Below are 12,723 nucleotides of genomic sequence, written 5' to 3'. Positions count from 1 at the left end.
AAAGATGGGAAGAAGGCCAATGTGGTGCCTATCTTCAAGAAAGGGAGGAAAGTGGATCCGACAAACTACAGGCCCATCAGCCTGACCTCTATCCCAGGGAAGGTCTTAGAAAAAATCATCAAAGAGGCCATTCTCAATGGACTGGCTGATGGCAACATCCTGAGGGATAGCCAGCATGGGTTTGTTGTGGGTAGGTCTTGCTTGACCAATCTCATTTCCTTTTATGACCAGGTGACCTATCACCTGGACAAGTGAGAGGAGTTTGATGTTGTTGAGTTTAACTTTAAAAAAGCCTTCGATCTGGTATCCCATGATCACCTCTTGGCAAAACTGGACAACAGCAGCCTCGGGTCCACCATGATCTGCTGGGTCCACCATATTCTGCTGGCTCCATGGTCAGACCCAGAGGGTGGTGGTTGATGGAGGTCAATCATCATGGTGCCCTGTGACCAGTGGGGTCCCCCAAGGCTCTGTCCTTGGGCCTATATTGTTCAACATCTTCATTAATTATGTGGACGTTGGCATCTGAAGTGGACTGGCCAAGTTTGAAAATGATACCAAACTTTGGGATAAAGTATCCACACCTGAGGACAGGAGGGCGATCCAGGCTGACCTTGACAGGCTCAGGAAATGAGCAGATGAGAACCTAATGGTGTTTAACACCAAAAAATGCAAGGTTCTCCACCTAGGGAGGAAAAACCTGCAGCATCCTTATAAAAGCTTGGCAGTGCTATGCTGGCTAGCACTACGGATGAAAGGGACTTGGGGGTCATGACTGACCACAAGATGAACATAAGCCTTCAATGTGATGCTGTGGCTAGTAAAGTGAACAAAACGCTGGCTTGCATCCATAGATGCTTCTCAAGCAAATCCCAGGGTGTCATTCTCCCATTGTACTCGGCCTTGGTGAGGCCACAGCTGGAGTACTGCCTCCAGTTTTGGGCTTCACAATTCAAAAAGGATGCAGAGAAGCTTAAGAGAGTCCAGAGAAGAGCCACGTACATGATCAGAGGTCAGGAAAACAGACCTTACGATGACAAGCTGAGAGCTATGGGACTCTTCAGCCTGGAAAAGTGCAGGCTCGGGCGATCTGATGGCCACCTGTAAGTTTATCAGGGGTGTTCACCAGGATCTGGGGGAATGATTGTTCACCAGATCCCCCCAAGGGATGACAAGGTTGATTGGTTATAAACTCCTGCAAGACCGTTTCAGGCTGGACATAAGGAAGAATTTCTTTACTGTCTGGGCCCCAAGGTCTGGAATAGCTTGCCACTGGAGGTGGTTCAAGCACCTACTCTGAATGCCTTCAAAAGAAGATTGGATGTTTATCTTGCTGGGATCCTGTGACCCGAGCCTACTTCCTGCCCCTGGGGCAGGGGGCTGGACTCAATGATCTTCTGTGGTCCCTTACAGCCCTAATGTCTATAAGTCTATGCAATCTATGAACAGGTCTCTTGCCACCTGGATACAGGTGAGAAGGTCAACATTATATACTTAGACTTTCAAAAGGCTTTTGAGCTAGTATCCCACAATATCCTTGTGGAAAATTGGAAGATTGTGGGCTTAACTGCTCAACAGTTCAGTGGGTGGAAAACTGGCTGCATGGTAGGACCCAGAGAGTTCTTATGAATGGATCTGTGTTGTCCGGGCAAGAAGTAGCCAGTAGTTTCCTGCAGGGGTCTGTGTTTGGACCAATGCTTTTCAACATCTTTATCAATGATTTGGACATTGGGGTGCAAAGCTCACTGGAGGATGACACCAAGTTATGGAGGAGCATGGTCATGCCAGAAGATAGGTTGCAGATACAGGTGGACCTGGAGAGGCTGGAGAGCTGGGCAGACGAGAACCAGATGAAGTTCAACACTTAGAAATGTACGGTGTTCTGCCTGGGGGCAAACAATCCCCAACATACCTACAGGCTTGGTGGTGACAATTTGATTTGCACCATGGCTAAAAGGGACCTAGGGATAGTGATTAACCATTGGCAGTGTGATGCAGACCATGGGGGCAGGGGTGGGGGGGATTGTTTGAAGGTTAGGGAACTAGATTTTCTACACTGGGCAAAAAGAGTTGTTGCTCATATGTGGTGAGTGACACTGGGGAGGGGGGCACCTGCCTGTGCAGAATGAGGCCCCTTGGTCTGTGGTCTTCTTTCTAGAGCTGTTTTTAGCTCAGAAGTTGAAAAGTTCTGCTTTATCAGACCACTGCTATATGTTTTTTGCTGCGGGGGGGGGAAGGGAGGTTGTTGTTGTTTTGGGGATTTTTTAGGGGTTTTTTGGTTTGTTGGCTGGTTGATTTGCTCATTTGGCTTGTTCAAGAAGCTCATTCTCATAGAAAGGAAATACAAAATAATTTCAGCTGAATGGAAATGAATGGCAAAATCAGTTTCCACAACAGCAATTATACCTCAGTATTCTTTCTGGGGGAAAAATGGACAATTATGACTTAGGCCTAGATCCACAAAGAGATCTTAGGCATAATGTTGTGACAACATGCTTTTTGGCACTTTGTTACCTAGGGGAATCCAAAGGTCTTAGCTAGGCATTCAGATTCCCTATACAATGCATGTATAGGTGTTGAGTGCCATAGACTGCAAAAGTCAGCATGCTGAAATATCCAAGCTAACCAGAAGGAAACAATGAAGACAGGAATGTGGCTTAAATCTTATCTCTTAGAGTTGGGTCCTTCACTCCAGGCTGAAGGAATGTGCCTCCCTCCACCTGGGATGAACGCATTTCCAGAGACAAATGCTAAGATAGTTCATTTCTTTAACACAAAAGAGAGTGAGGAGATAGGTCCTTTTCCCACTGCTCTCACATCCCGGGTGAATGCCCTAGCAACCAGCTCATAGAGTTACTCTCCCTCTTTCCAATGTCCTTGCTCATTGTATAATTATTTATACAGAGTAAAATATCTTCACCAGGAAACCTGAGAAAAATCCACTGGCTAGGGTGGTATCCTCTGAGGGAGGACATATGGGGCACCTACACATGTGCCTGACACCTGCTCTAATGTGTTCTAATTAGCATGCGTCAGAGCAGACTCATCGAATTGAGTCTGCTGGAGCATGGTAACGAGTGCACTCAAGCAGCCTCGGCATCATATGTATTCAGGGTCCCCACACTTCAAAATAGCAGCCAGGAGTCCTTTAAAGCTCATTAAAGCTCAACTTAAAGCTCCTCTGCCACCAATTTGAAGCATGGGACACTGAATTCACAAGATGTTGTGGGCATTTTAATTACAGCAGCTCCCGAGATCTGCTCTAATTAAAGCACCTTCCCTCTCCCCACCCCTGAGCACATGTAAACACAACCATGGGTTTTAAATGCAGGCAAAGAGATTGATTTCATGGACAGTGTTCTAACGGCTGAATCAATGGGTAAAATTGCATACATCCTGAATAACAATGTTTTCCAATCTGAAAAGCACATATTGAAAATAACCAAAACAGAGTGTGGATTACCTAGTTGATGAATCCCATGAAGATTTAGACATCAAAACTGGATGGTTGTGTACAAACCCAACAGCAGAACTGTAGACACCTATGGGACTTTAAGGGGGTAAATTAAATACCTAATGTAGGTTTCTCTAGGATTAGCCCCTGTCCTGAAAAATGGTGGCGGGGGCACTTTAAGTAAAACTCATTCAATGAGATTTAGTTCAAAGTGCCCCACCACCATTTTTCAGCATGGGGATGCTGATACACATGATGCTTGGGGCATTTTTAATTAACATGCTAATTAAAGCCCCCCCACACACACACACACACCTCCCAGAGCACATCTATAAATGCTCTTAGGTCCCTTTGAATTAACCCTTAGTTCTTTACTACCTAGTACAAATGTGTGGTTATCATCTTAAGCCCCTAATCTACAAATATTTATGAATGGATAAATACTTTCCATCAAAGGTATTTCTACTGATAACTCTTACACACTTACTGTGTTTGTAGTATCGTATGATAGCAAGCAAGCCTAGTTTATAGAAGATTTTCCACTCTCTTTAACTGCTGAGTCAAATAAGTCTCATTTACTTAAGATTGTTGTATTTATTGAACACATCTTCTTCTACAATAAATTTAGGAAAGGAACTCCTAGATCAGAATAAAAAGGAATAATAGCTTTATAAGGCAAAGGTCTAGACTTGGAAAGAGACATGCAGGAGTGATTGAGAGTCTAACTTTCTAAGACTGAAAATGATCAGAGGAAAAAACCCCAAAAATATAAATCCTGACCCCAATAGTTCTTCTTCTCCATATTAACTTTATGTCATTGAATTGATATCATAGATCAGTTGATCTCTGGCACAAATAGCTGACAAGGCAAAAGTTACATCCAAGTGTTTTTTGTGAGGTAGTATGTACTACTTAAATCTTTTCAGAGATCTAGCATGATTACGAGCTTTTAGAGAGTTGTCAATGATATATAAGCTATGGCCAAATTTTCTTTTACAGGAATATGCACTATACTACATGTGTTAAAGACACATGCTTTTTAATGATTAAGTGGGTCATTTCTACATTTTCCATCCAAGAAAAAAAATCTCAGCCACATTTTTTTTTTGTGCCCATCACTCCTAATCATGAAACCTTAAAAATTGTGTACAGACAACCATAGAATAAACTGCTGGTGTACAATATAACTGTACGGATATGGGGGAGGATCTGATATGGGGTAACAGGAGTCTGGTTTCTCATTTTTTGTTCAGCAGCATGTTGGAATTATATTCTAACCATTTCTAACCCTGAAGCTAATAAAGGAAGAATGTCATTATATAAAGGGGGGCATTATTCTCCCAACTTTCTATACCAGGTTCAAGGATTTTCTTTAGAACTGCTTGGAATTTGGCCAGTTAAACACTTTTTTTTGCTGGAAAATGTTGCTGGAAAATGCTGATTAAATCAAAACTGTCTGCAGGTAATAATTTGTTTCAAAAAAATTCCATATAAAAATCTTTGGTAAAAGTTTGAAAGTTCTTGGATACCCCATTTTGACATTTTAATCCAGGTTTTGGGGGGGTTAAGGTTCTAAGCAATTGTTTATTTTAAAATTCTAGTTCAAAATTTTAAAATTTAAATGCATGCTAAAAAACCTTAGTATGGCATACTAACATATATTAGATTTTTAGAAACCCATTTATTCAATGTTATTATGTGTTAGGATTTTCTGTTCAAGGAAATTTTCAGGATTTCAAATTCTCATCCCAGTTGAGGATGGGTCAAATTGTTGAAATTTCAAATGTTCTTCAAGGATGGAGAAAACATTCCCCAATCAACTCAGATTCTTTTCTTCGCTCCTCTATATCAGCGGCTAGATAGCAGTTTGTGGAGAACAGTATAAAGGCAGTACTGCAAATGGTTTTGAAGATACAGTGGGTACCTAAAAACTCTAAACACTCAGCATTTTCAGCAAAGGGTGACTGAGATAATCTTTCCCTGGCTGGAAAATACAGAAATGTCCCACCAGGATAAAATGTATTTATTTATTTTTAAACAAAACCCTGTCTAAATATCAAGGAAGTATATCTTACATGTAATCACCAGTGCAAGTGCCATACAATAAGCCTTACTTAAACCTTAGTTTTATATAACTAGGTACACTCCAGCTTGTATAATCACTATGCTCTCTACCACTAAAAACAATCTAAATTATGGCAAATATGGGACTGACAGGAAAAATTAGCATTCTCATCTTGTAAGTAAATGCAATACTCACCCATTAAAGTTAAAATGTGCCCTGCACAAAACTGGCTTACAGAATCAGACCCTCAATACAAAATTAGTTATTATCTATAACTTACCATCTCCAGTTTCAGCGCAGAGTTGCAAACCTAAATTGTTCTGTGGGTTAATCACCCAATGATTGCTGGTCACAGTGATATCAAATACAAGCCAGCCCACATCCAGAGCTTGAGCCTTTCTTGTGTCTAACAGGAACAGGTCTGCATCCCTAATTTAAAAACAAACGGCTGAAGGTTAGGACATAACAAAATCATTGTTTCCTGTGCTTCCTCACAGCAATCTCTCAGAATACAAATGGGCAGGGAGGCTTAGCTCTTTGATGGGCCTTTCTTGTAACTGTATTGGTATATCAGAGGGTTTCTCATGACTATGGACTGTCTGAAATGCTGACTGATAAGGCCAAATTTCATTCATCTTTATGTGCCTTAGTGCTACTTATACATCAAAATGTATCCAAGTGTTATGTCATTACATATGCAGATTTCAGGGTCTATTTCCATTTGCTGTGCCGGTTTTGCACTTGTCCTTCTCAGCGTGCTCAGGAGACTCACCATGGACATATGTGGTCTGTGAGGGACTACGATTGCTCAGGTAGGTATGTAACTGTGTGCAATTTCCTGAAAGTGTGGTTGGAGAAAAACCACAACTAGCAACACTGGAGGAGAAAAGAGGCCCTCCACCTTTTAGCTCAAGAGCCTATTGGCTAGGGTACTTCCCCAGGGTCTGGCAGACCCAAGTTGTAGGCTTTTCTCACCTACAAGAGGTTTGGACCTTCTTTTCCCACTTCTCAGCAAATTACTCTAATCACAAGGCCATGGCCGGGGCACCCTCCAACCCACTTCTTGAAGCTGTTCCATTGAGCAGTCAAAAGGGAAAATATGCAAAATCAGGACAGACCCAGTGACAGGGAGAAGGGGCTGGGGAGGAGACATGGCTCTGAGCACAGAGGGTAAGAGACAGGGAGAAGTCTTTGTTACTTCAGGGACTTACAAAAACTCTCCAGCTGCTGCTCCTGCAGCATTGACTGAAAGGAGTCAATTTGCCCTTGAGTCAGTAGGAGGAAGGTAAGCCAGAGGGAAAGTGGCTCAGTAAAAGCAACATTGCCCTGGAAAGCAGGGGATCCTGGGCTTTTGCTCCAGGCCTTCCCCCTACTCCAGTGTTGCTTATCCATTTTTTCAAATAAATATTAATGGCTGGTACAGAAAATCCCATGAGTACAAAATGGCTTTTCTGCACTTTACATACAATAGGAGATATGGGCTGGAACACCTCCCTTCCAGCATCCTCAGGCATACCACAGTGCTCTGTGCACACTGGGTCCCAAAGCAGAATCTATGTAGTGAAGTCTGCGCAACACCAGGGCAGGCTAAGTACCACTACTAAGTTACAGTGCCAATTAGCCTGCTCCCAGCACAGTGCAGAGATGGTTAAATAATTTTTGAGTTCCAGTTCTAGATCCTCTTTCCAATGTTTGAGGACAATTTTGCCATTGTGGTTCAGCGGCAGAGTCTTTGTCTGCCAAGTAGGAGTCCTGGACATGCAAAAAACTATAGCCATGGAGGCACTGAATATCTGGACTTGGTCTGGCCTTTGGATACTGTTTCAGTGGTCTAAAGGGTGAATGAAAGATCTGGGCAGCCTCCAATCTTGCATACTCCTGCCTAGGTGTACGTGTTGAAGATCCTAGTGACCTGTCATGCATGCACCATAATCCTGAAAGACTGACAGTTGTGTACTACTATTATCTATTAGTAGATACTGCTACTATCTTAATATGACCAAAGTGTTTAGCTAGATAGTCCTGATAACTTCAGGGAAGCATTTTTTGTAACTCTTCAGCATAGATCACCTTTTTGTTCTGTGTTAATAAAGGGCCTAGCATAATAGGGGTCCAATCCACGACCAGCACTCCAAAACACTACTGTAATACAGATAATATGATCATATACAAGTTTACTTTCTTCAGAGCGGTGCGCTTGTTCTTATCAAACTTTCTTCTCACTGTTTATTCTTGTTACTAATAATCTTCAGCATAAGAAATGGATTGATGTTTTCTGCCATTATTAGTCACCAAAACATCATTTAAAGAAAAACATCTTATTTAAAATAGCAATTGTTTCACAATGGTAAATGAGTCACAGCAGGCTTGACCCATTCCTCTATATTATTAAGCACAGAACAAACAAAGGTTTTAGGAAAATAGGTTACAGTTGACAATGAGCTTATAAAACAAACCCATTAAAATGATGGTGGCCTCAGACAAATGCTACTGCATCCTTCATGCACAAAGATGTTACAATGGCAGTGTAAATAGTAACTACCCATGACTTGCTACTCATTTTTAGATGTAAATGCAGGCTTGGGTCCTACAAATGCTTACACGTGTGAGTAATTTCTGCATCTGTGATCCTCAGTTTTTAAGCCCCTGCAGTACTTGTAGTAGTCAATGGGATCAACAAGTTTCAGCAACTCTGAACATGAGACTGACTGAGCTTAAAGAAACTACATACACATGTATTCTAGTGTGCAAATGTTCAAAGGATTAGAGATAGAAAAATATGATTATGGTGAGGAGATTGCCATTTGAAAACAAAAAAACACTTAATTACATTTTGTAATTCTCCCCATTGTCTCTGTTAAGTTACACTTGCAGTGGTGACATTTTTGTACTATGTTCCTATCTAATCTATTATAGTGGAAATGTGTTAATGGCCACACAAGAAGAAAATGTACTGCTCCCTCTGGGTATAACTAACATGAAAACAATCATACAATTCAAGAGACCCTGACCTGCTACTCAAGAATTGAACAAATTAACAACGCACCACAAGCTCATAAACAGTACTCTCTAGAGCCAAATTTTTTTCTCTAATAAGCAGTTTTACCAGAACTTTAAAAGTTAAAAGTCTAGCTGTAAATGGGATACTCATTTAAGATGATTATTTATCAATAATTCATTATCCGTCAGTAACAAATGTGCCCAAAGGAACATTTATGTAAACTCATTTGGAGGACAGATATTTTATATTCTACAGCGTTTTAATTTTGGGGCAAGAGATGGGGGAGCAGAGATTGGACAAGATGACCTGGGAGCACCCTATGGGAACCTATGCATGAGTGCAGAGGCTGCTCTGACACACTGGAAATCCTGAGCGTTGGAGCTTACTTGATTAATTGAGTCTTCTGGAGTGTGGCAGTTACCTCCTGCGCCTCATGTACCAGCATCCCCATGCTTAAAAATGGTGGTAGGAGCACTTGAACTAAAGCTCATTGAGCAAGCTTTAATTCAAGCATCCCTGCTGCCATTTGTAAGTGCGGGTATGCTGATACAAGAGACATAGCAGCACTTTCCCGCACCCCCACTGCACATGTAAAAGTACCCTATAATAAATTACTCAACATAGTAAACATGCAAACAGGAAAAATGTTTAGTGAAAACGGGTTTTGTAGTAAGTTTTAAAAACAAACAAATTTGAAACAACTTTAAACTGATAATAAATGTCCCAGTAGTTTCAGACAGACTTCATACAAAGGAGTCTATGTTATAATGCCTGTTAAAAATGTTTTTCTTTAGAACTCACACTAGCATTCAAATTTGCTGTCCTTGCAAAAAGGTCCATTGTACAGGGTTTGGACTTCACCTTTTATCTTTGCACCATTGCTCATTGTATATTTGTATTTTTACTGTCTGATCCTCAAAGCTGATGGCTTCTATACTAATGATGAAATAAAATCCCAGCTTTGGACTGGTACCAGAAAAAATCCAAAACATGTCCTCAGATACATCCCTTCAAATGTCAATTTGTTCAGTGCCTTCACATATAGGAAGAGAATAAGGCCTTATAATGGGTCTAGACCCCAAATCATTATTAGGGGCAAATTTTCCAAAAAGAGTTTTGGCCCAGCAGCAGTTTCAGAGCTGGACAATTTAACTTATTCTGCTTATACCACTGCAACAGACATGAACACAGCTACTCTTTGGGATTGGTATTTCAACCTTTCCTCATGCAAGGTGATCAAGTAATGTAACTGGATCCAACAGATTGATTATTCTTCCCCTTTGGTTTGGCAGATGAACAAATAATTCATTTTAGGAAACTACAGAAAACTAGAAATGATGTCTCAAGGGTCTGGTAATAAGATATAGAGCCTTTCACTTCTGGATCTCTGTTAGGAATGTAGCCCAGGTCAACAGAACTTCCTACAGAACTGCAAAATATTTACAATGAAAAAGGAGGTTACTTATAACTTGATTTTTTTCTCAGTTTGTTACAAATTCAGGATGATATCCTGTATTCCAATGAAGTCACTGGGAAAGCTGCCATTAATTTACATGGGGCCAGGATTTCACCCTTCACTTGAGACCACTGAACCCAACTGTGCACCACATTTTTTATTAATTTTCTACCTCAAAATGCTCCATTATTGACTGAAAAGCAACATTGGGTGCATTGTGAATGAAAAGCAGAATTGGAATGCAGCTCCAAATATGTAAAATTCATGTTTCCTATAAAAGAGTAGCTAACCATATGTAAAGAAAAAAATTAAATGATATGAAGTAGCCTGAAATGGAAACTTAACATCTTTATACAGAATTTAAGTGAAAAAAAAGGTTGCCGTATTAATGTATCTCCAGGAACTGCAGAAGGATTTTCCCTGTGTAAAGACTATTGATTATCTACGTGAAATGAGTTTGGTGGTCTTAGTCCACTCCCTTGGGGTCAGCTGTCCACAACAAAAAAGCCAATAAACCCAGGAATCTCAGGAAAGAATGTATGCAGCTCCATATCTTATGACTTTGCTCAGCAAAGAGCGTGGTTGGGGAGATAAAGGCAGTAAAAAGGCTGCCTTTTACTTTCTTACCCCTTGATTGTGGAAAAGATTTGTTCCAAACCAGATCATGACCACTTTGAAATTACACAGAGCTGTCTTCCAAGTGCTCCTTTATCTCCAGCTTCACACCATCATCTGAAGGAGCTGCCATGGCATCTTTATGCTGTCTGAGAATTCCCTAATGCAAGATGAATTAAGCTGAGTTAAGATGATGGCTGTCTGCTAGCAGACTTTGACTAAGGAGGTATTCCATATAAATGTGACTTCCAGAACTAGAAACAGCCAATCCACCTCAGGCTAGGAGCACATTGGCAGGAATGCATAGGACAGTTTGCATTGCCATTGGTTCTGCTTCACATATTCTTGGATTAAATAGAAACATCAATGTCTACTGCTGTCATTCAGCAAACTCCAAGTGAATTCAATTTACTTATGTTAGTGGCACACAGCCATTGACAGAATAATATCTGAGACTACAAATAATCATTCCCGAGCAACTAAAATCTAGAAGATCTCACTTCTTATGGTCAAAAGGTATGAGATGTCCCAGAATTTAGGACCCTTTATCAAACATCCCCCCACCACCCATCACTTTCCAAGCTGAAATAGAAGTCACTCTGCTGACTCCAGATGACGCAATATAACACAAGAATACAGGTTTTTGAGGTTGGCAAGAGTCAGTCTGAGGCCCTGTGTGTCAATAACAATGTCTAGCTTCACTCAGAAACTAACTGATCAATGTAGCTACTGCGTATTAAGCAATAAGCAACTGCAATTATCTTTATAACATCTAGTCCCATATGACCAGTACAACCTTTAGATGGTAGAATAATGAATCACTCTAATGAGGTCTACACTCAAAAACAAAGGATATACTTTTTTTTGCCAAGCACAAATGATAAAAACATTTTGGGCAACTGTTGCTACCTGGACATCTAGAAGCAGGTGAGAGACCAACAAACTGTCCAGGTTTCAAACCTAAGTAATGTACATCAGCCAAGATGAACTTTGGATGTAGCTTGTGAACCTTTCCCAATTCTACTGTCCAGCTTGTCCCCCTGAGACATCCGCCTGTACACACTCAATTAAACATTCAAGACTAGCAAGACCATCAGCATCGAGAGTTTGTATGTTCATGAACCTAACATAACTGAAGACTTTGAAATTTGTATGGCACATCTACATGTTGCCCTACAGTGATGTTGTTATGGCGCCGTGGTTTAGTACTTCCTTTTGAACTAAGGATGTACTAAAGCATGGTGCAGTAACTGCCTGTACTGTTCCGTGCGCACAACACATGGTTAGTTTTCGCCACTACTTTGCCATAGCAGCGCGCTAGAACAGGGGTGCATGCTGCTACAGCAAAGTAGCTGCCAATCACGTGTAGACTCACATGATCACTACATCATGACATCACTGTAACATGTTGTACAGTGACATAGGGCAACATGTAGATATGCCCAGAGATCAGCAGACTATCATACACTGTAGCTATTACATAGAAGGTATGCTTATTCTCACAGTAGCAGGTTTGGGTACTTGTTAGACATTCAGATTAATTTCAGAGCACTAGAAGTTTTTCCTCTCTCCAGTGGAGTAATTTGTTAGGAAACAGTTATTGAAAAAATCCAGAACATCAAAAAATTACCCCTTACCATTACTTCTTCAACAATCTTTTTGGGTTAGAGACAAAGACTTTATTTCATTGACACCTTGATAGATATCTACTTAAAAAATACACTTCCCTTAGGCTCTCCACCCCTTCACAGCCTCTTTTCAGAGCCTACTGTTGCAGTACTTTTAAATGGTTTTGCAAGTTGGATCCCCATTCATGTAGTGTGGCCCTAGAAGGGCTGTTCTGGATTAAGTTGCTTTTAATCTCTTTTGACTTGATATAAACTTGATATAAAATCCCTAAATATTCACTGGGCCAGCAGGAGACAGTACAAATATCTTTACAGCCTAGTGGTTAAGCTTCCCTGTAGGAGAATAAAGATAGAAGAAATCCCATCAAGCAGAGGAGGGATTTTAACCCTGTCTTGCCATATCCTGGATAAATGCCTAACTCCAGATTTTTACCAGTATTTGGTAAAAGGTGGGAACTTTCACCAGATATTCTCCTCCTTGCTGGGGGGGGTTTTGGGGGTGGG

General features: G+C 40.9%; 1 protein-coding gene across 2 annotated transcripts in view; it reads right to left on the bottom strand.

Moving 5' to 3' along the window:
- BMP5 (bone morphogenetic protein 5) overlaps window positions 1-12,723 on the bottom strand; it is a 90,278-nt gene that overhangs the window by 37,690 nt on the left and 39,865 nt on the right. For both annotated transcript variants that reach the window (XM_019520552.1, XM_019520553.1), the window contains exon 3: window positions 5,800-5,948. In XM_019520552.1, the coding sequence (XP_019376097.1) occupies window positions 5,800-5,948 (149 nt within the window). The remainder of the gene's footprint in view (window positions 1-5,799; window positions 5,949-12,723) is intronic.

This window comes from Gavialis gangeticus, unplaced genomic scaffold (assembly GCF_001723915.1).
Source record: "Gavialis gangeticus isolate Ggan-Ray unplaced genomic scaffold, GavGan_comp1, whole genome shotgun sequence".
NCBI lineage: Eukaryota > Metazoa > Chordata > Crocodylia > Gavialidae > Gavialis > Gavialis gangeticus.
Note: the sequence above shows the minus strand (reverse complement) of the source record. Positions and strands in the feature narration are given on the sequence as shown.